Raw genomic sequence first — 22592 nt, 5'->3', positions numbered from 1 at the left:
GAAGTTTCTCGTCGTCGAAATCGATTACTTCACCAAATGGGTCGAAGCTGAAGCCTTAGCCACGATCACTGAAAAGAATATAAGGAGTTTTGTATGGAAAAACATTGTTTGTAAGTACGGAATTCCAAGAGTCTTAATTTCGGACAACGGTAAACAATTGACAATGACTCCTTTCGAGCCTCCTGCTCAGAATTAGGAATCAAGAACCATTATTCCTCCCCAGCCCATCCTCAAGCAAACGGACAAGTTGAAGTCACCAACCGATCCTTGCTTCGAATCATCAAGACTCGGCTCGAAGGGGCAAAGGGCATATGGCCTGAAATGCTACCCAGCGTACTATAGGCATACAGAACGACAGTAAGGACCCCTACAGGAGAAACCCCATTCCAGCTGACATACGGGAGTGAAGCGGTCATTCCAGCCGAGATAGGACTAACAAGTTATAGGGTATACAATCACGACGAGGGAAGAAATGATTAAGAGCTACGTCTACAACTGGATCTAATTGACGAGGTATGGGCGGTGGCTGAGCAGAGACTTGCACTATACCAGGACCTCATGGCCAAGCACTACAACTCCTGAGTCAAGCATCGAGACTTCAAAGTCGGAGACCTCATCTTAAGGAAAGTGATGGGCGCTGCTAGAGATCCTGCACAAGGAAAGCTTGGCCCAAACTGGGAAGGACCCTACAAGATTACATCATGGTTAAGAAAGGGCACTTATCACTTAGAAACGCTTAACGGACAGAGGCTACGACACCCATGGAATGCCGAGCATCTCAGAAAGTACTACCAGTAAAAGATAGCAAGCAGAACACTACTACTCATTTCCAGTTTACTTTTTTATTCTTAATTATCTGTCCTAATTTATTCCTGTCTACTATATGTTTTAAGCTCAAAGGGCTGAAAGTTTATTCTTTTTGGAACAAAATTCTACTTATGCATTCATCATAATAAGAGGAGTTTTATTCAGAAATGACTAGTTAATTTATTATGTCTCCAAGGAAACAGCAAGTCCACAAAGTGGACGACCTTATGGCCAAGTCCACAAAGTGGACGCTCCCATGGCTAAGTCCACAAAGTGGACGACCTTATGGCCAAGTCCACAAAGTGGACGCTCCCATGGCTAAGTCCACAAAGTGGACGTTCCCATGGCTAAGTCCACAAAGTGGACGACCTCATGGCCAAGTCCACAAAGTGGACGACCTTATGGCTAAGTCCACAAAGTGGAGGGTCCCATGGCTAAGTCCACAAAGTGGACGACCTCATGGCCAAGTCCACAAAGTGGATGGCCTCATGGCTAAGTCCACAAAGTGGACGACCTCACAACTAAGTCCACAAAGTGGACGACCTTACACCTAAAGTCCACAAGGTGGACGACCCTATTCCTAAGCCCACAAAGTAGACGTCCTTATTGCTAAGTAGAAGACCTTATCACTAAGTACATAAAGTGCACAAGGGCAACAAAGTACTGATTTGTCCTCTTTATTGAACGTTATACTGAACCCGTCACCTTGCCATTATGCAGATGAAGCTGACGGTGTTATATACAAAGTAACGGGTATATAGCAAACGTCTTACAATAAGTTATTAATTGGCTAAGAGAAAGCTGACGGTATTGTTCATAAAGGTGATGGGTGTATGGCAAATACATAAATCAAACTGAATCAGCTAAGAAAGTTGACGTCGTTAAAATTTGACAGGCATACAACCAAGTTTGATCCAACGACGTCACCCATAAGGCTGACAATGATAAAAACAACTCGAAGTTTCAGCTAAAAAGAAGCTGACGCCGCTACTACTTCAACAAAAAATAGAGAAACAACGCCGTCACCCATATACTGACGGGCTCGTCACAAGAAAGCGGTTTTAACTTGGAATATATATAAAAATACTTGGAATATAAAACGACATATTAAGATTAATGCAGATACTGTCTTTACAAAAGCCCAGAAAAACGGGCGTCAAGCATTAAAAGTCGTCTACACCTTTTTTTTTTAAAAAAAAGGGAAAATTGCTGAGATTCATGAAGTAGTGGGATCTTGAGACCTTTCGTCATCATCAACGACAAAGGGCAGGACACAAGGAACAGAAGGGCTGATGGCATATAGGTCATTGCCAGAAGGATTTGCTGGAGTTAAGCTGACGGGCTGGTCTGCGGCTGGCTGAGAAAGGACGACGCTGTCATCCCTCTGGTTAGCATCTTCACCTTCCTCATTGACAGTATCGCCTGCGGGGGTTGACGGGATAGACTCGTCCATGGAAATCTTCGATAAATCCAAGTCAGGATGAATGGATTTCACTTGCTTTAAGCAGTCCTTAAACCCGTCCCCATAGTAGGTGGCACAAGCGTCAATGAAGGATGACGAGTCCTTGAACTCCGTCACTGCGTCATTCCTAGCCGTTTCGACTTGGACTAGGATGGACTTCAGCTCTTTCTCCGCCGTCAGCTTAGCTTCTTCTTCCTGCTTGCGTCGACGGCTTTCCTCCGCTAGCTTTTCCTTGAAATCCTTCAGCTCTGCACCCAAGATACGGTTTGCATCCTTGTATTGCGCTTGGCCATCAACCAGATACTTGATGTGCTCATGCAGACTGGCAATCACCCCCTCCTTGGCAGAGCACCTATCTGACAAAGCCTTCATGCGAACCATAGCCTACATAGAAAAAGATAAAACAACGTCAGAATGTTAAGATCTGTCGGGCAACAAAGTAAAGAGAGAGGCACACCCTAGTAAGGTTAAAAAGGCCCGACGCCCCTATCTCGTCAGTGGCCTGCTCCGCACAAGGATCCATCTCCTCATCCTTCAAGATGGATTCCGTCACCTCCATAGCATAATCTTTATGGGTTAACAGACGGCGTACGGATCCTTGGGTGATGGGGTCTGACGAGGTCATCGGTCCCTTACCTGCCCCATGAACAGACTTGGGAGGTGACGGCCTCTTTGAAGACTTGTCCCCGGGAATCGGGGCAACCTTTTTCCCGGGACGGTCATCCTTGCCATCGAGTTTTCCTCTCGGCCCCGGACCTCCCGACGGGCTTCGGGGCAGACGGCGGGGTCAACTCGCCCCTAGTCCTTTCTTGTTCCTTCTTCTTAGCAGCAGCGGCAGCTCGTACCCGTTGCTTAGCTGACTCCATTTCTGCAAAAATGAAGGAAGATTAGAAAAAGATAGCGTCAGGATAAAGACTAAAGAAATTGAGAGATACTCACGCCAACGGGAATAAGCGTTTAGTTTGCAAGCTTTCTCCGTCGGCTCGGGACCGCCACAATACAAATGTAGAGTATCTAGCGTGATTAAGTCCCGACACTTTCGCTCGTCCAAGGGGATGGCCGTCACTCGACGAATAAAATCTTCCTGCTCTGCGGTTATGCGTGGACGATTATTGGCTGCAATAAAAGATGACGGGTTAGAAGACCAAATAGGTAGACGAAGCAAGAAGGCTGACGGGATTAACCTGAATTTCAAACATGTGCCCAGGTGTTATCAAAACCATTGGGCATTGTCTCCCATTCCTCCTGACGGCATACCCAGTTTGTCCCCTCTACAAAGAAATATCTGCCCTTCCACTTCCTATTGGAATCGGGCATGTCTGACACCAATTTCAACTCTTTTTCCCTCACTGCAAAATGGTACACCCCATTTGACGAGGAGATGTGCTGAGGGCGATAGCACCAGAAGAACTCGTCCAAGGTTAACTGACGGTTCCCACCACTCAGACGACCCCATAGGATCTCGGCACCAATAAAGGTTCGCCAGGCGTTAGGGGCAATCTGGCTGACGGATATCCCCAGAAAATTAGCCAGTTGACGATGCAACGCCGTTAGTGGCAGCCTTAATCTGGCAGTGAAAATGGCATCATACATGCCTACATCTGTGGTTCGTCCCGAATAACACCTCTCACCTTCCTCGGGAAGGCGAATGGGGATGTCATCTGGTATTTGGTAACAGGACCGCAAACTCTTGAAGACATTTTCCGACATCGTCGGAAGGAACTTGTTGACGGATCATTCTGGGGGTAGGACGAATGGACGATCATCACCAGAGGTTCCCGAGGTACTCTCTAAGGTTTCTTCGTCATCGTCACTCTCACCCCCATCACTGATACTTCCTTTTTCATTGATCCTCTGGTCTCCGTCATCTATCCTCTCTTCTCCATCGTCCTCGCTCACCTCACTTCCTCTAGAACTCCCTACTTCCCCGTCAGAAGGAGTTGATGTTTCCCTTTCTGACGACCAGGATAGGCCCTCCGCGGGCTCACGGCCTGATTGGAAGACTTCGTCGTAACCCGCTCCGTCGCGGATCGACGATTGATCACTCGTCGTCTCCCTAGACATCTGACTACCTACAAACGATGGGTTTTTTATTCTAAGATCCTAGGCAGACGACTTCACTAAAGGGCATTACTAAAAAAATAAAGAAGTAAGGTGAAGGGAACTTACGAGTAAAAGGACGGCCTTAAGAAGCTGACGGCAATCTGGTTGACGGCGCGATGAGATCAGCAGTAACATTCTCTTTCTCTCGGAATGAATAGGATGTGAAAAGTGGGAAAAAAGTGAAAAAATGAACTATATATAGGTGAAAGGGGGCACAAAAGACGAAGCGACACGCTCGTCCAGACATGGAGCCAATTAGTCCAAGCCATGTGTCCCACCATTTAATGAAGATGACACGAATTACCACGAATGAATCGTTTCCCCATTAACGTCAACTCCATAACCCGTCATCCACAGTTGACGGGGTAATGGAGTAGGGGGCAGCTGATAGTAGTGGTTTTACAAGTTACTTATACTTTAAGAAGGCTGACGGGAGTATCGAACCCATCAGCCATAGTCACTAAGACATTTCCTTTTGACGCTTGAAGCCACACCCCATACGTGACAGCGTTAGGCTGAAGTACCAGCTGACGGGGTCAAGGTTGAAGGTTCTAAGCTGATGACTGTTCCGAAGACATACGTAGGCTGACGACCATATAGGAGACGTATGTAGGGTGACGACTTTAGTAGGTGAAAGCTAAAGGAGTAACCCAACCTTCATCCTTAACCTGTTTTGTCCTCTACATACGTGAATATAAGGAAAGTTCTTGCGCTACACGCTCGGCCTTAGTCAAAAAGATTCCTATAAGGAAAAGGGCTCTATATGATACGCGAAATCCACAAATTACTCTCCTAGAAGAAAAGTACTTCCTCACCAAGGCACTTATTTCGGATCCATGCCACTATATATACCCGAAAACCCTCATAAGCCAAGGTACGCACAGTTATCTCAACTCTGGCACTCTAAGGTTGTTAAAAAGACTCTAACTTGACCTTCGGAGGGTTTTTGGCCGGCACCACACTGGTGCTTTCTGCTAGGTCGTCTATTCTCTTTTTGCAGGTGTTGCTTCGGTTTGAAGAGTGCTCGCAGCTTACTGGTGATTTCTTCGGCATCATCATAGAGCATGACATCACAATCAAATCAAATGGTATCTCTCTCATGGTTGTAAATAATGGCATCACAATTGCATCAACCGGTATCTATTTCATAGCTGCAGAGCATGTCATACTATCATCACAATAAATCAACTATCTCTCTTATTATTGTAATGCAATCGGTATCTTTTATGCTGTAGATCATGGAATTACAATTCAGTCTACCATTATCTCTCTACTATGAGATGAATATGAGTCTCAAAATAAGTAATGAGTATTTGAAAAACTACAAAAGAAAGCGACAAGGGACCATCTTTTTAATTTGTTAGTTAATTCCAAGTAGAATAAATAGGATTGAGTTAGTTAGAGTTCAATGTAAAAATTTACTTATATTGTTAAGATTTACTTTAATATATTTGATAGAAGATCTAAATGTCTCTTGTATAGATAGATAGAGGACCATTTCCTTGTTCATTTAATCCCCACTTATCCATCAAAGTAGAAGAGTTACTATGTGTGGAATATCTCTTTTGTAGCTTAATATTTCTTTTTAGGATATGCACCTACCAATTTAAGAAAGGTAGGATATGTAACATTAGCGTGACTGAAGCGTGGGTTTGTTATTTTCACTAGTAATTTTATTGGAAGGACATTGGTATAAAGCCATATTTGACATAGATTTTAGCTGGAATTTTAAGCCCTTAGATAGTTATATCCAGGCTAAACAAAATTCCTCCTGAAATTTGAAATGATTGATTATAATTTATTGCTCAACCTACTTGAGAGCACTTATATTATCAAAAAAAGAGAAAGAGAGAGCACTTTTTTCTATAGGACTTGTCTAAATTGTATTGATTTTTAAGCAAATAAGGACTACTATCAGTACTATGGTCGTTGTCACTGTCACAATTGATCTCCTCTTTGGTTAATTACCAAACAGTTGCTTTGAATCCGGAATCCCTGTAAACAAAATTACAGATGAGCCCAACAACACCCTATTATTTTCTTATCACTTTAAGTTTTTTTCCAAAACTTATATTATTTTCATAGGAATAAAAGATATTTTCTACAAGAAGTATCAACAGAATTATGTTTCACCATCACTTTTGGGAGTAATTTTTGTGTTTTCTAAGAGATTAATGACTGATTCTTCCTTCTCTTACACGATAGTAGTTTTCCAATTTTTGGTAGGTAGAGTTAATAGAATAGCATCTCCTTCAATTCAGAATCTTATCAGCAATTATGAAAAAAAAATAAAGAGGAAGAAAAAGAAATGCAAACTACCACAAAATTTTTCATTGATGGGAACTGAGAGCAAAGTAACAAGCAAATAACATGATATTTTTGTTTACACAACTTTATGGGTTATGTCAGCATCTAACAGCAAGCTCCGGAAAGAGTAGAGTTGGGCTCCGTTATAAAAGCTGGCCCAACTTATATGACGGGCCAGAATTGGCTTATTTTACTACTAAGTTTTAATTACAGGCCTAGTCAGTAGTCAAACAGAATTGGGAACCAGAAAATGTCCGGTTTCTGGAGGAATTTCATCTATTTATTTATAGATTGGTCTTGTTATATGCCCGGGTTATTTTTGGGAATCAAACCCAAAACTCGATACTAGTCTAAAGAAAATAGATTGCTATTGGTGCATTAATATTTTTAGAACTTCAAAAAAATAAGCTCAAAAATAAAAAATAACTTTTTTCTGAGTAGGAAAAATAACAAATAACTTTAATTTATATCTAGTGGAAAGTAAGGGATAGGATAAGATATATAGATGCAATGGTAAAATGAAAATAGAACACATGTCTAGGGGTATTTTTCTTTTAAAATAGTTACAATATGCTGTATAGATTGATCTTGTTATATGCTCGGGCTATTATTGGGAGTCAAATCCAAAATTCGACACCAGTTTAAAGAAAATAGATGGCTATTGGTGCATTTTTTAGAACTTCAAAAAAATAAAGCCCAAAAATAACAAATAACCTTTTTTGGGGAAGGAAAAATAACAAAACCTAAATCCCAAAAACAATAAATAATTTTTTTTTGAGAAGGAAAAATAACAAATAACTTTAATTTATATCTAGTGGAAAGTAAGGGATAGGAATAAATAGGATAAAGTATATAGATGCTCGGGTTATTATTGGGCTCACAATTTGTTTATTTTATGGGCTTTTGTATTTCCCACAACGGGTGGTCCTATGTTCGGCAACCCTAATACTCTTATCTCCCATGTTCTTAGAATTATTCTCCCTATTTTCCCAAAATGATCACTCTCTTTCATCAGTATTTTCTCTCTAAAATTGCCAACCTCATTCTCAAATTCCCATCTCCTATTTATAGCCTAAGGTTAGTGGAAGGATTATGATTGTTTTCATGGTGAGTGGGAGGAGAGGTCCAATGCTATTACCCTTGAGTGGGTGTTTAGTTGGGAGTGGGAGGAGGTGAGAGTGACATTGGAACTGATAGAGTATGTGATTTTGTACATGATATTTTAGGACTTGAGGCCCAACGAGTCTTGGGCCTTGTATACGTGGCATTATTGTGATGGGTTTTGTGAGTATTGGGCCTACAAAAGAATAGTGTCCCGTACAATAGCCCCCCCTTGATTCATGCCTAGCTCCCGGGCACGAGTCAAGGATGAGAGACATGTGCTATTCGAGACACTGAACGGACAGGGGTAAGGTGGTTCAGAAGATTCATTAAGGTGCTCCTAAAAAGTCGTGCGGTATGTGACCGCTGGCTCAGTTGTCATCATTGCCTGATGGTTCGTGAACCGAGGTGGCATGCGCGTGGCAATTGGCGTGGGGATTTGCAGGATTTCCCGCTTCCCATTTATTAATCAACATTAATCCTCTCCCGTGTGGTTCCTATAAATAAGTCACATTGAATCCTTTTTTCATTTTTACAATCTCCATTCTTTGAGTTTCTTCTCTGCCGAGTATTCATCTGCGTGTTAATCCTTCAGCCCAGAATACCCCTCTCTTTTAGAGCCTAAAGTAAGTCTTCTACCTCTCTCTTTTACTTTAGTTTCTTTCCTCAATCTTGGAGTCTAGGATGGGTTACGCTCACCTTTTGAACACTGAAGCGTCCTTAGCCACCTTCAAGCAAACATTTAACATCCTTGAGGATGTAGATGTGGCGTATTGCCATGAGAGCGAATTTTCTCTTTATAGAGGTTCTAACACCGCTTTTTTCCCTTTGATGTCAATTTTGGAGGGTGGGGTTAGGTTCCCCGTGGATGCATTCTTGCTTGATACCCTTAGGTTTTATGGTTTATGCTCGGATCAACTCCCTCCTAATTTTTACCGAGTAGTTAATTGTGTAAGTAGGTTGAATCAAATATACGGTCTGAGATTGACCCATTACAATATAAACTATATGTACAGTCTGTGTGAGAATAAGGACACCAATTATTATTTGAAGGTCAGAGATACGTGGGTATGGCTAATTTCATGCCTGCCTGATTCTAACAGGAATTCTGCCGGAGAGTTCGTCCGGGTGTGTGGCAACTGGTTTACCGGTGACATCCCTTGCCCCCTCTTGCGGCGCGAAGTTGGTTCGTACCGATCACTAATTCATTTTTTCCATTTCTTCGTTTTTAATATGGACACTGACCCACTGTATTTCTTTGTTGTAGATGGTAAAGTATTTACCTAGTATCTTAGAGTGGTGAATATAAGAGACCTAAATTTCGTGCTTAGGTCTGAGATATTCGTCCACAGCTCCGGGCAGCTCCGGGCATTGCACCTCATACTCGGTTGCACCCTCGTGTACAAGACTTGGCAATCCTTCAGTCAAGCCCTTTCGGTGATAAAAATCGAACTGAGGACAGGTTTCTGTCCTTAGAAAATTATAATTTAAGGTTTCCACCTGCTCGGTGATAAGATCGAACCGAGGACAGGTTTCTACCCTTAGAACATTATAACTTAAGGTTTCCATCTGCTCGGTGATGGAAATCGAATCGAGAACAGATTTCTGCTCTTAGACATTATAACTGAAGATTTCCACCTACTCGGTGATAAAAATCGAACCGAGGACAGGTTTCTATCCTCAGCGTAAAATGAGTTTCCTTGGCCTACACAATTCTCTCTGTATTTGTTGACCGGTAATCATAAATTAACAGTAATGGAGTTAAATGCACTTGCATGAATAAATACCGTCATATTAATACGTGATACATATATTGTAAAATTACATTCAATTTACACCTTGGTGGACGACTGGTCAGTGATAAAACTTCTTTAAGTTATGAACATTCCATGGCCGGGAAAGTGGTTTTTCCTCCAAATCTTCTAAGTAGTATGCTCCTACACCTGCAATGGCAGTCACTCTATAGGATCCTTCCCAAGACGGGGCTAGTTCCCCTACATTGATGTCTCGTGTATTCCCTACGACCTTACAAAACACTAGATCTCCCGCGGCAAACTCCCTTCTTCTCATGCTTCTGTTGTATCTTCAGGCGAGTTTTTGCTAATATTCTGCTAGCCGAATGGTCGCCGCTTTGCGGTGCTCCTCCAACAAATTTAGCTGTTTGAACATCAGCTTTTCATTCTCGGCTAGAGTGAATCCTGCGACTCGGGCGCTGCATAGGTTTACATCGGCGGGGATGACAGCCTCTGCTCCGAAAGTTAGAGAAAATGGTGTTTCTCCCGTGGATCTCCTCGGAGTTGTCCGGTATGCCCATAGGGTGCTTGGTAATTCCTCAGCCCACTTGCCTTTGGCGCTCTCTAACCTCTTCTTTAATCTGTTAACGATGGCCTTATTGGTAGCTTCAGCCTGGCCATTGCTTTGCGGATGTGCTGGTGTAGAATACCGGTTCCTGATGCCGAGGTTACTGCAGAACTCATAGAAAGCTTTGTTGTTGAACTGCAAACCATTGTCTGACACAAGAGACTCTGGCACCCCAAATCTCGTTATAATGTTTCTTCATACGAACTTCTTGACGTCAACATCTCGAATGTTCGCCAGTGCCTCCGCTTCTGCCCATTTTATGAAGTAGTCCACTGCTACCAGTACAAATCTCCGGTTGCTTGTCGCCCGATGAAAAGATTCAACTATGTCCAGCCCCCACTAAGCGAAAGGCCATGGGCTACTAACAGGATTCAGGTTTCCAGTAGGTTGGTGGATCGTTGGGGCATGCCTTTGACATTGCTCGCACCTCCACGTATATTCGAGGGCGTCCTTCTGCATCTGTGGCCACCAAAATCCCTGAGTCATTGCTCGGTGAGCCAGTGAACGTCCGCCAACGTGACTGCCGCACACGCCTTCATGCAGTTCGGACAGCAGTTCTCCAGTTTAGCTAGGGCACAGACACTGCAGGTATGGTCCTTCAAATGACCTTCGATATAGTTTTCGATTGGCAGATAACCAATACCGAGCAGCGGTCCGTCGTACTCTGGCTGCCTCTTTTTCGTCTTCTGGAGCTCGGTCTTCTGCGAGAAAATCAATGATAGGGTCTATCCAACACTTCTCGGTTATGGTGACTTGTGCAACTGGTGCCTTCGCATTAATAATTGGTTCAGCCACTAACTCCACTTTGATCAATCGGGGTACCTTGTCGGCTATTAACGATGCTAGCATCGCTAAGGAATCGGCGTGTCAGTTCTGTCCCCTGGCCACCTGTTCCACCTTGACACTTGAAAAATTGCCCATGGTTCGTTTTACCAACCGCAAATATTCAATCATCTGGGGATCTTTGGCCTCGAAGTTCCCCTGCACTTGATTAACTACTAGGCGGGAATCCGAGTAAACCTCCACCTCCTTAGCTCCTAAATCCGAGACAACTCTCAGTCCGACCAGCAGAGCCTCATACTCGGCCTCATTATTAGAGGCTATGAAGCCTAATCTGAATGAGTATTCCAGCTTTATTCCTTCTGGGGTGATGGCCACAATTCTAGCCCTCGCTCTTGCTGTATTGGATGCGCCGTCCACAAATACCTTCCACGGCTTGACCCCCACGAGGCAAACTATCTCCATACTCTTCAGCGAAAACTCAGTAATGAAGTTTGCGAGTACTTGTCCCTTCATCGAGTTCCTTGGCCTGTATCTAATGTCAAAAGAGCCTAGCCGAGTTCCCCACTTAGCTATCCTTCCCGTAAAGTCAGATCTCCTCAACAATGATTGCAGAGGATACTCAGTCAGAGCATGGATGGTGTGAGCCTGAAAGTAATGGGGCAATTTTCGGGTGGAATGCACGAGTGCCAACACCAATTTCTCTAGTGGTAAATACCTAGTCTCGGTGTCAACGAATGTCTTGCTTATGTAGTAAATTGACAGCTGTACACCATTATCCTTCAGTAGCACTGCGCTGGCTACATGATCGGATACCGAGAGGTACATATACAAATCTTCTCCGGGCTCCGGGGCTGTCAACGTTGGTGCCCGCCCAAGATAGTCCTTTAGGTCTTGGAAGGCCCTATCACACTCCTCGTCCCACTGGAACCCCTTCCACTTCTTCAAAAGTTGATAAAACGGTCGGCACCGATCAGCGATCTTGGAAATATTTCGGTTAAAGGTAGCCAACATACTGATCAATTTTTGAACCTCTTTCAGATTGCTCAGCGGTTTGAGACATTTCACAGCTTCAATTTGATCGGGGTTAACTTCGATTCCCCGTTTGGTGATCAAATAGCCTAGGAACTTGCCGGACCTTACCCCGAAAGTGCACTTATCTGCATTGAGACGCAGTTGGTGTCGCTGGAGTATTTCAAACACTTGTTTAAGGTTGTCAATATATTGCCCTTCATGCTTGCTTTTTATTACTATGTCATCAATGTAGACCTCGACTGTACGCCCTATCTTATCCCTAAACATCCTCGTCATCATTTGTTGATAAGTGGCTCCCACGTTTTTCAATTCGAATGGCATCACGATATAATGATAATTAGCATCGGGTGTTATGAATGCAGTTTTTTCTTGATCCTTGGCGGATAGGGCAATTTGGTGATAATCTTGGAAAGCATCCAGAAAGCTCATCCTTGGGTGCCCGTACGTAGCATTTACCAATTGATCAATTTTTGGCATCGGGAACGGATCCTTTGGGCATGCTCGGTTTAAATTAGTAAAATCAACACAAACCCTCCATTTATCGTTCTTCTTCCTTACCACACAGTGTTTGTAAGCCATTCTAGAAAGAACGTTTCCTTTATGGCCCCCACTTCCTTCAGCTTCCCAACCTTCTGTCTAACAGCTTCGACATGCTCTTTAGCTGATCTCCTCGGCCTCTGTTTCTTTGGAAGGCATAAAGGATCCACATTTAGATTGTGAACTACAAATTCGGGGTCAACTCCGGGAACCTCGTATGGACTCCAAGCGAATACGTCCACGTTTTGTACAAGAAAAAGTAACAACTCCACCTTCTCTTCGTCCTTCAAGCTTGCCCCTATCAGAAATTCCTTTCACAATCCGGCAGAATCTTCACTTTCACCAGATCCTCGGCATAGCTAGGCCCCACCTCCTCTTGGGGTTGCTGTAGTTGCTATAAGGGGGTCTTCTTAATGGACTCCCTTTCCTTGGTCTATTGGTCAGCTATGGCCACTAAACACTGCCTGGCTACCTGCTGATCGCCTCTTATCACCGTGATTCCATCCTCGGTGCGAAACTTGACCTTTACATGCAAGGTGGAGGGCACAACCCCCATATCACGAATCCATGGCCTTCCAAGGATTGCCGTGTATGGCAAGAAAGAAGTGACCACTATGAACGTTACGGTTACCTCCTTACCTCCCATGCTGACGGGGAGTGAAATCTACCTTTCTAAAATTACCATATGGCCATCAAACCCCATCAATGGCGTATCATTCTTGGACAAGTTCCCCTTCTTCAGGCTGAGCCCCCTGTACAAGTTGGGGTACATTACATCCGCGCCGCTCCCCTGATCTATCATTATTCTTTTTACTATGAAACCCCTTACACAAGCCGTGACTACCAAGGCGTCGTGGTGCGGCTGGGTGGTGCCATCCATATCATCATCATCATCAAACGCAATGGGTTGTTTAGTGTACCTTAGCTTCTTCCTGGGAGAATGTTCGCCTGCACAACTTTCTGCCGTTACCACGGTCAATATCCCCTTTGTTCCAGACACTTGAGCGCTCTTTGGTACTGCATGGATGACTTCTATTACCCCCAAAGGAGATGGGAGAGGATTTCCGCGCAGCCGACTTGCTTACCGGGTCTCCTGATTCCTTGTTGCCACCAGAAACTCTTTTAGATGCTCAGCCTTCACCAACTGTTCTAGATGGTCTTTCAATACTCTGCATTGCTCAGTGGTGTACCCTTTATCTTTGTGGTAGGTACAATACAAATTATGATTTCTCCTCGATGGGTCGCCCCCATCTTGTTCGGCCACTTAAAATATTGCTCATTTTTTATTTGATCGATGATCCTATGTACCGGCTCCTTGAAGGCCACATTAACTTCTCCAATTCCCGGCTCGGACTCTTGGATCCTTAGATCCTTCCGGGGTCTAGGTTGGAAACCAATATTCCGTGGATGATTTATGATCGAGGCCTTCCCCTTGCTCTGTAACCGATCATCTTCTAATCGCTTATACTCCTTGATACACCTCATCAACTGCCTCATATCCTTGGAAGGTCACTTCATCAATGATTCCCTCAGCCCGAAATCTTCGGGCAACCCCATGTGGAAAGTGCTCGCCGTGATCTTTTCATTCCCCCCCCCCCCCGATCTCGTTATACAACTCCTAGTATCGGTTAGCATAGTTGCGGAGGGTCTCCTTAGCCCCTATTTTCATTGACAACAACGCGTCCATAGGCTGCAGGACTCGGTTGCAAGTCATGAAACTTACACCAAACTCCTGGATTAGTTCGAAGAAGTTGTGGATTAAGCCTTTCCTTAATTTGTTAAACCATCTCAGGGCAGTGGGGCCGAGGCTTGAAGGGAAAAATTTACACATCAGCGCATCATTTTGAGCATGTAGAGACATCATTTGAATGTATTGGCTTACATGCTCCACCAAGTCTGTCTTTCTGTTGTAGGAGTTGAACGGTGGCCATGTGAATCTGCTTGGCATATGTGCGCTTTCAATATCTCTTGAGAATGGTGATCGGGCCGCTTGGCACAACGCTCGGCTCATCGCATCCAGGGCCATATTTCGAGGTCGTCCCCCTTCTGGAGAAGTTGAATTGCGGTCCGTGTATTCCCTTAAATGATCGCGGTGTCGATGAGACCCGGACTGATGGGAGCCTGCTGCACGGCGGTTCCCCACACTAACCGACCTTTCCCTTCGTTCCTTATGGTCCCTCCTCCGACGTCTACCCCTTGCTTGCAATTCCAAATCTCTCACCATCCCAAGTAGACACTTGAGCTCCTGGTCTCTTTGCTTAAGCTCCCGATCCCTTCTGTTATCGCGGTTACGCCTTGAGGCGTCGGACGCTATTCGGGGCGTTTGAAACGATCTTTCTCCGAGCCCGGACTGCTCTGCTTCCTCATGCTGCCTATCTTCGCGCCTTTTTTGCCTTCTCTCTCGCCATGTGGATCCCCGCAAAGACCCTCCAGAACCACTTTCAGCATAACTCCCTAATCGACTCCCAGACATTCTCCTGGGTGCGTCACGATAGAACCACAACTACGTAGGAGATTCCCACAGATGGCGCTAATTGTGCGTGCCCAAAATGTGGTTATTGGACTTAAACTCTATTTGGGCTCAGAATTTATTTACTTTATGGGCTTTTGTATTTCCTACAACGAGTGGTCCTATGTTCGGAAACCCTAATACTCTTATCTCCTATGTTCTCAGAATTATTCCCCCTATTTTCCCAGAATGGTCACCCTCTTTCATCAGTATTTTCTCTCTAAAATTGCCAACCTCATTATCAAATTCTCATCTCTTATTTATAGCCTAAGGTTAGTGGAAGGATTATGATTGTTTTCATGGTGAGTGGGAGGAGAGGTCCAATGCTATTACCCTTGAGTGGGTGTTTAGTTGGGAGTGGGAGGAGGTGAGAGTTGCATTGGAATTGGTTCCACCGCTGGATGGACTGCCCGGCAACGATACTCCCTAGGCTTCACTGAGCTTTCGGGGACTCATCTTTTGGGGAAATTACATTCCCCGAACAAGCAGGATCTTACTTTCATGGTTTATATCATAACTAGCTTCATAGCGTTTTCTGGATTTGAGTTGGGTGCTGAGGACCATCCGGACCGTGTTCACAGACCTGATAGAGTACGTGATTTTGTACATGATATTGTAGGACTCGAGGCCCAACAAGTCTTGGGCCTTGTATACGTGGCATTATTGTGATGAGTTTTGTAAGTATTGGATCTACAAAAGAATAGTGTCCCATAGAGTCTTCATTTGAAATAATGTTTAAAAAAATTTAAAGAGTGGTAGGAGAGAGGGCCAATGTACAGTCCTAATTTAGTAATGCTACTGATATAACAAATTTCACAATATTTTTCATATAAATTGAGTTAATGAATTTTTATTAATTTTCATGCGAATTTACTACTAATTAATAACTTCTTTTACCTACTACTAATTTGCCATCTTCGCGGTCCTAAATTTCTTTGTCTCTAGACTTATTGGTCATAGTTTTTAGTGAAAATGCTGGACTTGGTCTACTTCTTTTTAGCCTCCACGTACACAACTTTTGCCCGCTTTTAATGAATAATGCAAGTTATAAGTTTCTGCTTTCCATTTGCATTTGCCTGTTTTTGTACTATCTATTATGTCCTTTATATTCATTGTGGTTTAGTCATGAAGTCCTCTTGTTTTGGGACACTCCCTAACTCCACTCAAGACTATCTAATTGACTTTTTTCCGAAAACATAGGTAATCATGTATGCACCCACTCCACATGATATCAGTTTTTTGCCAACCATATACTTGAGTTAGGACATGTGCTTTAACCTATCTTTTTTGGGGCCTAGCTTGCCCGGCTAATGTAGTTTTTTGTTTTGTTTTGTTTGTTTTTTTGTTTTTTTTTAATATAAAATATAAATTAAATTAAAAAAAATAATAATGTAGTTTTTGTTGGGCAATATACCCTTTTTTTTTGTAAGCCTGCCTTGCCTTCATTCCGTCTTTCGCTTTTTGACTCTCCCTTTTCTTTAGAGAGAGAGTTTTTATTTCCAAAACCAGTGAGGTATATTTTGTTACTGGATCAGCTAAAATTGAGATTTAAGTTGCAACTTGCAACTATATATATATATATATATATATATATATATATATATATTTATATATATGAGATGGGTTCAAGTTACACCGAGTGTAACTCCATGAAAGTTACACATTTTTTAAGCCATAGATTTTTAAGAGATCTAGCGGTTGAAAAAACATCATTAAATGTAAATACTTTCCACCTTATTACCTAATTAATACTAAGATTTGTTTTCTCTCACCTTATTTATTGCTTTCCACATGATTAGAGGGCATTACCATTTTCAATCGGGTTTGGCTTACCTCCAGTGAAAATTTAACTTGATATCTCCTTTTGTTTTAAACAGAAGTTGCCACATCACTCATTAATAAACCAACGGTGGAGATTATAATCTCAATGCCACCTCATTAAATTTTAAGCAAAAACTAACAGACCCACCCAAGACTAACTGCTGCTTCTTCTCACGTTAACAACGTTAATGTTTTCACTAACGTTTTTTTTTTCCTTCTCACGTTAATAGTGCCCGCCCAAGTTCTCCCTCTCTTTTTTTTTTTCTTTTTTCCAGCCAGCCAAATCAGATTTTAGAACTGGGCTAAAGCATATGTGAAGATGTCATTTTCTAAAGGAATGGCTACAACTCAATTGAGTTAGAAAGGCCTACTCATCCTTGCAGCTGGACCCCTCCACCTCCTGGTGTTTTCAAGATTAATGTGGATGGGGCTTCATCAGACCTTGAAGGGATCTCCAACATTGGAGTCATCATTAGAGACTGCAAAGGTGGAACAATTGTTGCTCTTTACAAGCCTCTTCAAACTCACTACTCAGCTGACCTGGTGGAAGTCCTTGCTATGGAGCAAGGTGTCTTGCTTGCTCAAGAGCTGCAGCTTCCCCACGTGATCTTTGAAAGTGATGCTATCATAGTGATAAATTCTATCAATGAATCTGCTGTTGGGACCCTAAACGGGCACATTATCCAAGACATTATCCACGCCCAAGCTTCCTTCATTTTCTGCTCCTTCAAGCATCTCAATCGGGCCTTCAATTATGCAGCCCATGAACTTGCTCATTTTGCCCGTAGGAATGGCTCTACTCATTTGTGGAAAGGGGTTAACCCCTCTTTTTAGATCCTTTTGTACAAGCAGACATGCTGCACTAATCTTTTACAACAGGATCTTTTCTTTGTATCCCTTTCTTTGTTGCAATGCAATATATATATTCTTTTTCAAAAAAAAAAAACTCAATTGAGTTAGAGTAGAAATACTGATTTGAAGGATTATTTATATAAATTTCTGAACTTTTCACCTATTAAAATAAAAAGGATTATTTACAGTAATTTCGAATTGACAGTCTTGTAATTTTGTAGTTTTTCATGATTACTACCTTAATTGTTTGTAATGAGGAGGTGTGCTCTTTGAATGGATGGTTTTTATTTTGGGTTAAAAAAAATGCATGCCTAGTGCTTGAGAAAAGTTCCCAAAGAATTTCAAATAGGGCCAGGGCCAACTAGCATATACTGTGAAGGAAGCATTGTATTTGAAGGAATCATGCTAAGGCAAGCTAGCAAACTGAAGCAGCCATAGCACTGCACCAGTTATGCAACAGCCACAACACTACTAGTTATGCAGCAGCCACAACACTGCATCAGTTATGCAACAACTATAGCATTGCACCAGTTATGCAGCAGCTACAGCACTTCACTAGGCACCTATTAGAAATTTTAAAACCGCAACAACATAGATTAATATATATATATATACACTTCCTGCAAGCCAATAGCACAACAACATACTATTCTTCTAATTTGCATAAATTATTTGCTAAAAAAGTACAAAGTAGCATTAAAGACAAAAAGAACTTTGACCATTACAAACTTTGAGCTCCAACAAAATAGCATAAACTGTGAGTTCCACAATTACAATCTTCAAGCTCCAAAAAAAAAACATAAATCATGAGCTCTAACAATTACAAACTTTGAGCTCCAAAAAGTAGTATAAATTGTCAGCTCCAACAATTAAAAACAATGGTTATTTACAATCATTCAAAACTAAGAATTTGCTGCATCCATTCGAAGATCAGGTCAAAAAAGCTTCAATTTTACCGGTTGTAAACTTTGTAAGCAATGAATTGATATCATCCCCTTCAAGATCACTAGGATTCTTAGAACATGGAAGAGGAACATGAGGATTTGTCATTCCTGCTTGACACATTACAACTATTAGCCAAATATTAACTATTAGAAAATCCACATATGTCTCTTGAAAATTCTTCATTTCTTTTCTTACCACAAAAATTTACTGAATTCTCAAAAGTTCCAAATGAATTTTGTTCTTGATCATTTCTAATCCTCTTTCCCTGTATATAGTAGAAACATAATAGTTAAAAATGATGATTAATCTTATAGTATAAAACTAGTTGTTACCAAATAAAATTCAAATAATTCTCATTTATGCACTCAAAGTAAACTCTAATACAATGGTACCTGAGATAACGACGAAGGATTACAAGGTTCACCAACACTTGAAAAATGAGGAATGTACAAATCCTATATTTATTAGTGATCAATAATAGTGTACAATTTATGAAATCAAAATCACCTAAAATGAAGGGGAAAAAAAAATATTAAACAACATGGATGAAGTTACCTGAACTGAATGATCTATGTATGGTAGAGGATTATAACTAATGGCCCCATTAACTTGCATAGGTGAAGTTAAATGCTTATCCTACATAATGTGTAATGTTTAGTAAATTATTATGTCCTTAAATAAAGAACCTAGAATATTTGTGAAGCAGTATAAATGTTAAAAATTATAATGGTGAGACTAGTACTTGTAAACACTGATTTGTTTGTATGAGTTGATGGATGCTTCCTTTTTTCTTCTTTTTGGGCTTTTCAAGACTACTTTTAATCTAGCATCTTCCTTTACAGCCTTGCTTCTTCTTGAGACCCTTAGCAGAAATGGTTGTTATCTCGTCTGATGAATTTTCTTGGTTAATATCAACTTGACAGGGATTAGATTTTTTTCTAAGTATATCATCAATTGTTTTGCTCAACTCATTATAGCTTCCCAATGCTAGCTCGTATGCTTCCTCACATTCACTTGCTCGAGCTATAGGCTTGACATACATTGGACCCAAAAACTTATATCGAGTTGTAACTTCCAACTTGGTGTTAGATTTGATATCATGTCCATTAAAGTCTTGGACAATCTCATTTTTTGCATCTTTTGTCCATCTCTTAAGGATGTATTTCTCTAGAAGAACTTTAATATCCATAACATCAAGAATTTTTAAAGCATGACTACACAAAATTCCACCTCTTTCAAACTTTCTACAACTACATTAAACAATCTTTTCAAAAGGATTCCAAATTACTTGACGATCTTTTGGCTTACCATATATTGAAACTATATACTCATGAGATGCATTTCTTTCAACATGCTCCTTCACAAAAGCTCCTTGGAACTCTTCATATTGCTCTTGAAACTTCAAAAATAATTTAGGTGTATAAATATGTGCTGCTTGAATTAGCATAGGTGACGCAATCTTAACTTTTGGCAACTTTTGCCTTAAATTGTACTCACCCTTCAACTCCTTGTAACGTTTAGCATCAAGTAGTCTCTCAAAATGTATGAAGAATTTTACAATATCATAGTCTGACTGTAAATAATCCTTCAAATCAGAGTTTATACTCTCACTCAATTGAGTTGTAGTCATTCCTGCAGAAAATGACATCTTGACATATGCTTTAGCCCATTTCTCTTTCACTTCAAATGCACTTTGAAGCCAAGAATTATCAAAAGCATTGTACTTATGAAGTATTGCATCCCAAGCACTAAGAAACTCTTCCTCCTCTTCCCAAATTTTAAAACATGCATCGAGATCACTTCTAAATTCATCCTCACCTCGTAATAAATGGTTGACACCCTTGAGAGCATTTTGCATTAAATGCCATTTACATAATCGATGATAAGTATTTGGCATCACCAATGAGATGGCTTTTGCCATTGCCGGATCTTGATCAGTAAAAATTGTATTTGGTTTCTTCCCAGACATTGCTTCAAAAAATGCTTTAAACAACCACTGAAATGTATCAATAGTTTCCTCATATAAAAGGGCAGCCCCAAATATCGTAGACTTTCTATGATGATTAAACCCAACAAACATTGCAAGGGGTCGATACTCCTTATTAGTTTTGTACGTTGTATCAAAAGAAACCACATCACCAAATAACTTATAATCAACAATCATTTGCGCATCTGCCCAAAAAATATTTGTTATTAGTTTTGAAGCATCTAACTGTACTGCATAGTAAAAGGAAGGATTCTCTTTCCTTTGTTTTTGAAACTATTTAAATAAACTCCCCGCCTCACCACATTTCTGTTCTTTTTGCCATTTACTATAATGGTAATTCTTTTGATCTTGCAAGGTGTAACCAACAACATCTCTACCACCAACTTGCCTGGCCATGAACTCATATGAATCCTTCAATTTTATACAACTATCATAAGCCAAATCAATTTCCATTGCTTGTGCTTTTGAGACCTTTCGTTGGGATGGCATCATGTGAGCACATTGTGGAATATGGAGAATATGATTATGGTTGAGCTCAAGGCTATGTGTAAAATATTTCCCCTTCTTTTTATCAAGCCGAATTATCATATGAGCATTGCAACCTGTCCTTGTTTCAGCCCGTTCATACTTATTTTCACCATCTCTCTCCCATGGGGCTTTATTTCCCTCTTTACAACAAGTAAACTTTCTTGAAGTCACCACACCATCTTTTTTTCTTTTATTGCACCATTCTTTTCGAATACTAAATCCAGAATTTCTTCCACACTCATTATAAAAGTCATATGCCTCTTGTTCAGAACCAAATTCAATGCCAAGTTTTGGAATATAATCAGTATCCAATTTTTGACTATCATCATTGTTTTCCTCTTCCATGTAACTGTTAAATATAAATCAAAATGTACAAGAAACATGAATTACCACTGAAAAATGAAAATAAAAGAATGAATGATGGCAAAACTTTTGTAATCTTATACATTATTTGCCTAGATTTATTAACAATGATAGAAAAACTCATAGATTTAATAATATTTAGCCTAAACTTAATCTTTTAATTATTTTGACATCTCATAAACATAGGATTGAATAAGAAATAAAAAGTCAAGATGGAAATACTTTCTCTGATACTCTGACAGTTTGCAAAGAAATTTCTTCTTCTTCTTCACTCTTTTTTCTAAAGATTATACCGAATAGTTCTAAAATCTGATTTGGTAGGCTGGAAAAAAGAAAAATAAATAAAAAGAGAGGGAGAACTTGGGCGGCAAAACATTTTTTTTTATTGCTATTTTTGTATTTTGGCGCTGAGTTTTGGAACTGAAGAGTCGATGAAGTTAAAAAAAAAAAAAAACCATTAACATTAATGTGAGAAGAAGTAGCAAAATGACATCTTCACATATGCTTTAGCCCAGTTCTAAAATCTGATTTGGCAGGCTGGAAAAAAGAAAAAAAAAAAAAAAGAGAGAGGGAGAACTTGGGCAGGCACTGTTAATGTGAGAAGGAAAAAAAAAAAACGTTAATGTTGTTAACGTGAGAAGAAGCATAAGTTAGTCTTGGGTGGGTCTGTTAATTTTTGCTTAAAATTTAATGAGGTGGCATTGAGTTTTTAATCTCCACCGTTGGTTTATTAATGAGTGATGTGACAACTTTTGTTTAAAACAAAAGGAGATATTTAGTTAAATTTTCTCTAGAGGTAAGCCAGACCCTTTTCAATAACGTGCAAACCTTACATATACTAGCAGCCCACCATAGCTAACCTCCCACATTTCCGCAAAGAAGTTTTTTTATTTTTTTATTTTTTATTTTTAATCTCCGCAAATAAGCTATTGAACGGTACACTAGAAAGCGTCATTAAAAAAAAAAAAAAAAAGCTTTGATTTCAAAAAAAAAAAAAAGCTTTGATTTCAAGACCTTATCAAAAGTGATCTATATTTAGTATTTACCGTATATATATTATCACTGATGAGTTCTATTCTATATAAATTAAATTA

At 40.8% G+C, this 22592-nt stretch overlaps 2 protein-coding genes across 2 annotated transcripts; one reads left to right on the top strand and one right to left on the bottom strand.

Moving 5' to 3' along the window:
• Nucleotides 1–15017: 15017 nt before the first annotated feature.
• LOC142612410 (uncharacterized) lies at nt 15018–17657 on the top strand. The gene is made up of 3 exons (XM_075784507.1): nt 15018–15047; nt 15269–15369; nt 17207–17657. The coding sequence occupies exons 1-3, from the start codon at nt 15018–15020 to the stop codon at nt 17655–17657; spliced, it is 582 nt and encodes a 193-aa protein (XP_075640622.1).
• A 948-nt stretch (nt 17658–18605) lies between these two features.
• Nucleotides 18606–22367, bottom strand: LOC142612409 (protein FAR1-RELATED SEQUENCE 5-like). The gene is made up of 7 exons (XM_075784505.1): nt 22327–22367; nt 20907–21484; nt 19909–20792; nt 19176–19256; nt 19013–19075; nt 18816–18885; nt 18606–18727 (listed from the first exon to the last, which is right to left on the bottom strand). Exons 1-7 carry the CDS (start codon nt 22365–22367, stop codon nt 18606–18608), a joined length of 1839 nt encoding a protein of 612 aa, XP_075640620.1.
• Between the last annotated feature and the right edge of the window lie 225 nt (nt 22368–22592).

Source organism: Castanea sativa, chromosome 10, assembly GCF_040712315.1.
Source record: "Castanea sativa cultivar Marrone di Chiusa Pesio chromosome 10, ASM4071231v1".
Lineage (NCBI taxonomy): Eukaryota > Viridiplantae > Streptophyta > Magnoliopsida > Fagales > Fagaceae > Castanea > Castanea sativa.
The sequence above is the reverse complement of the archived record's forward strand: the minus strand, read 5'-3'. Positions and strand labels throughout refer to the sequence as shown.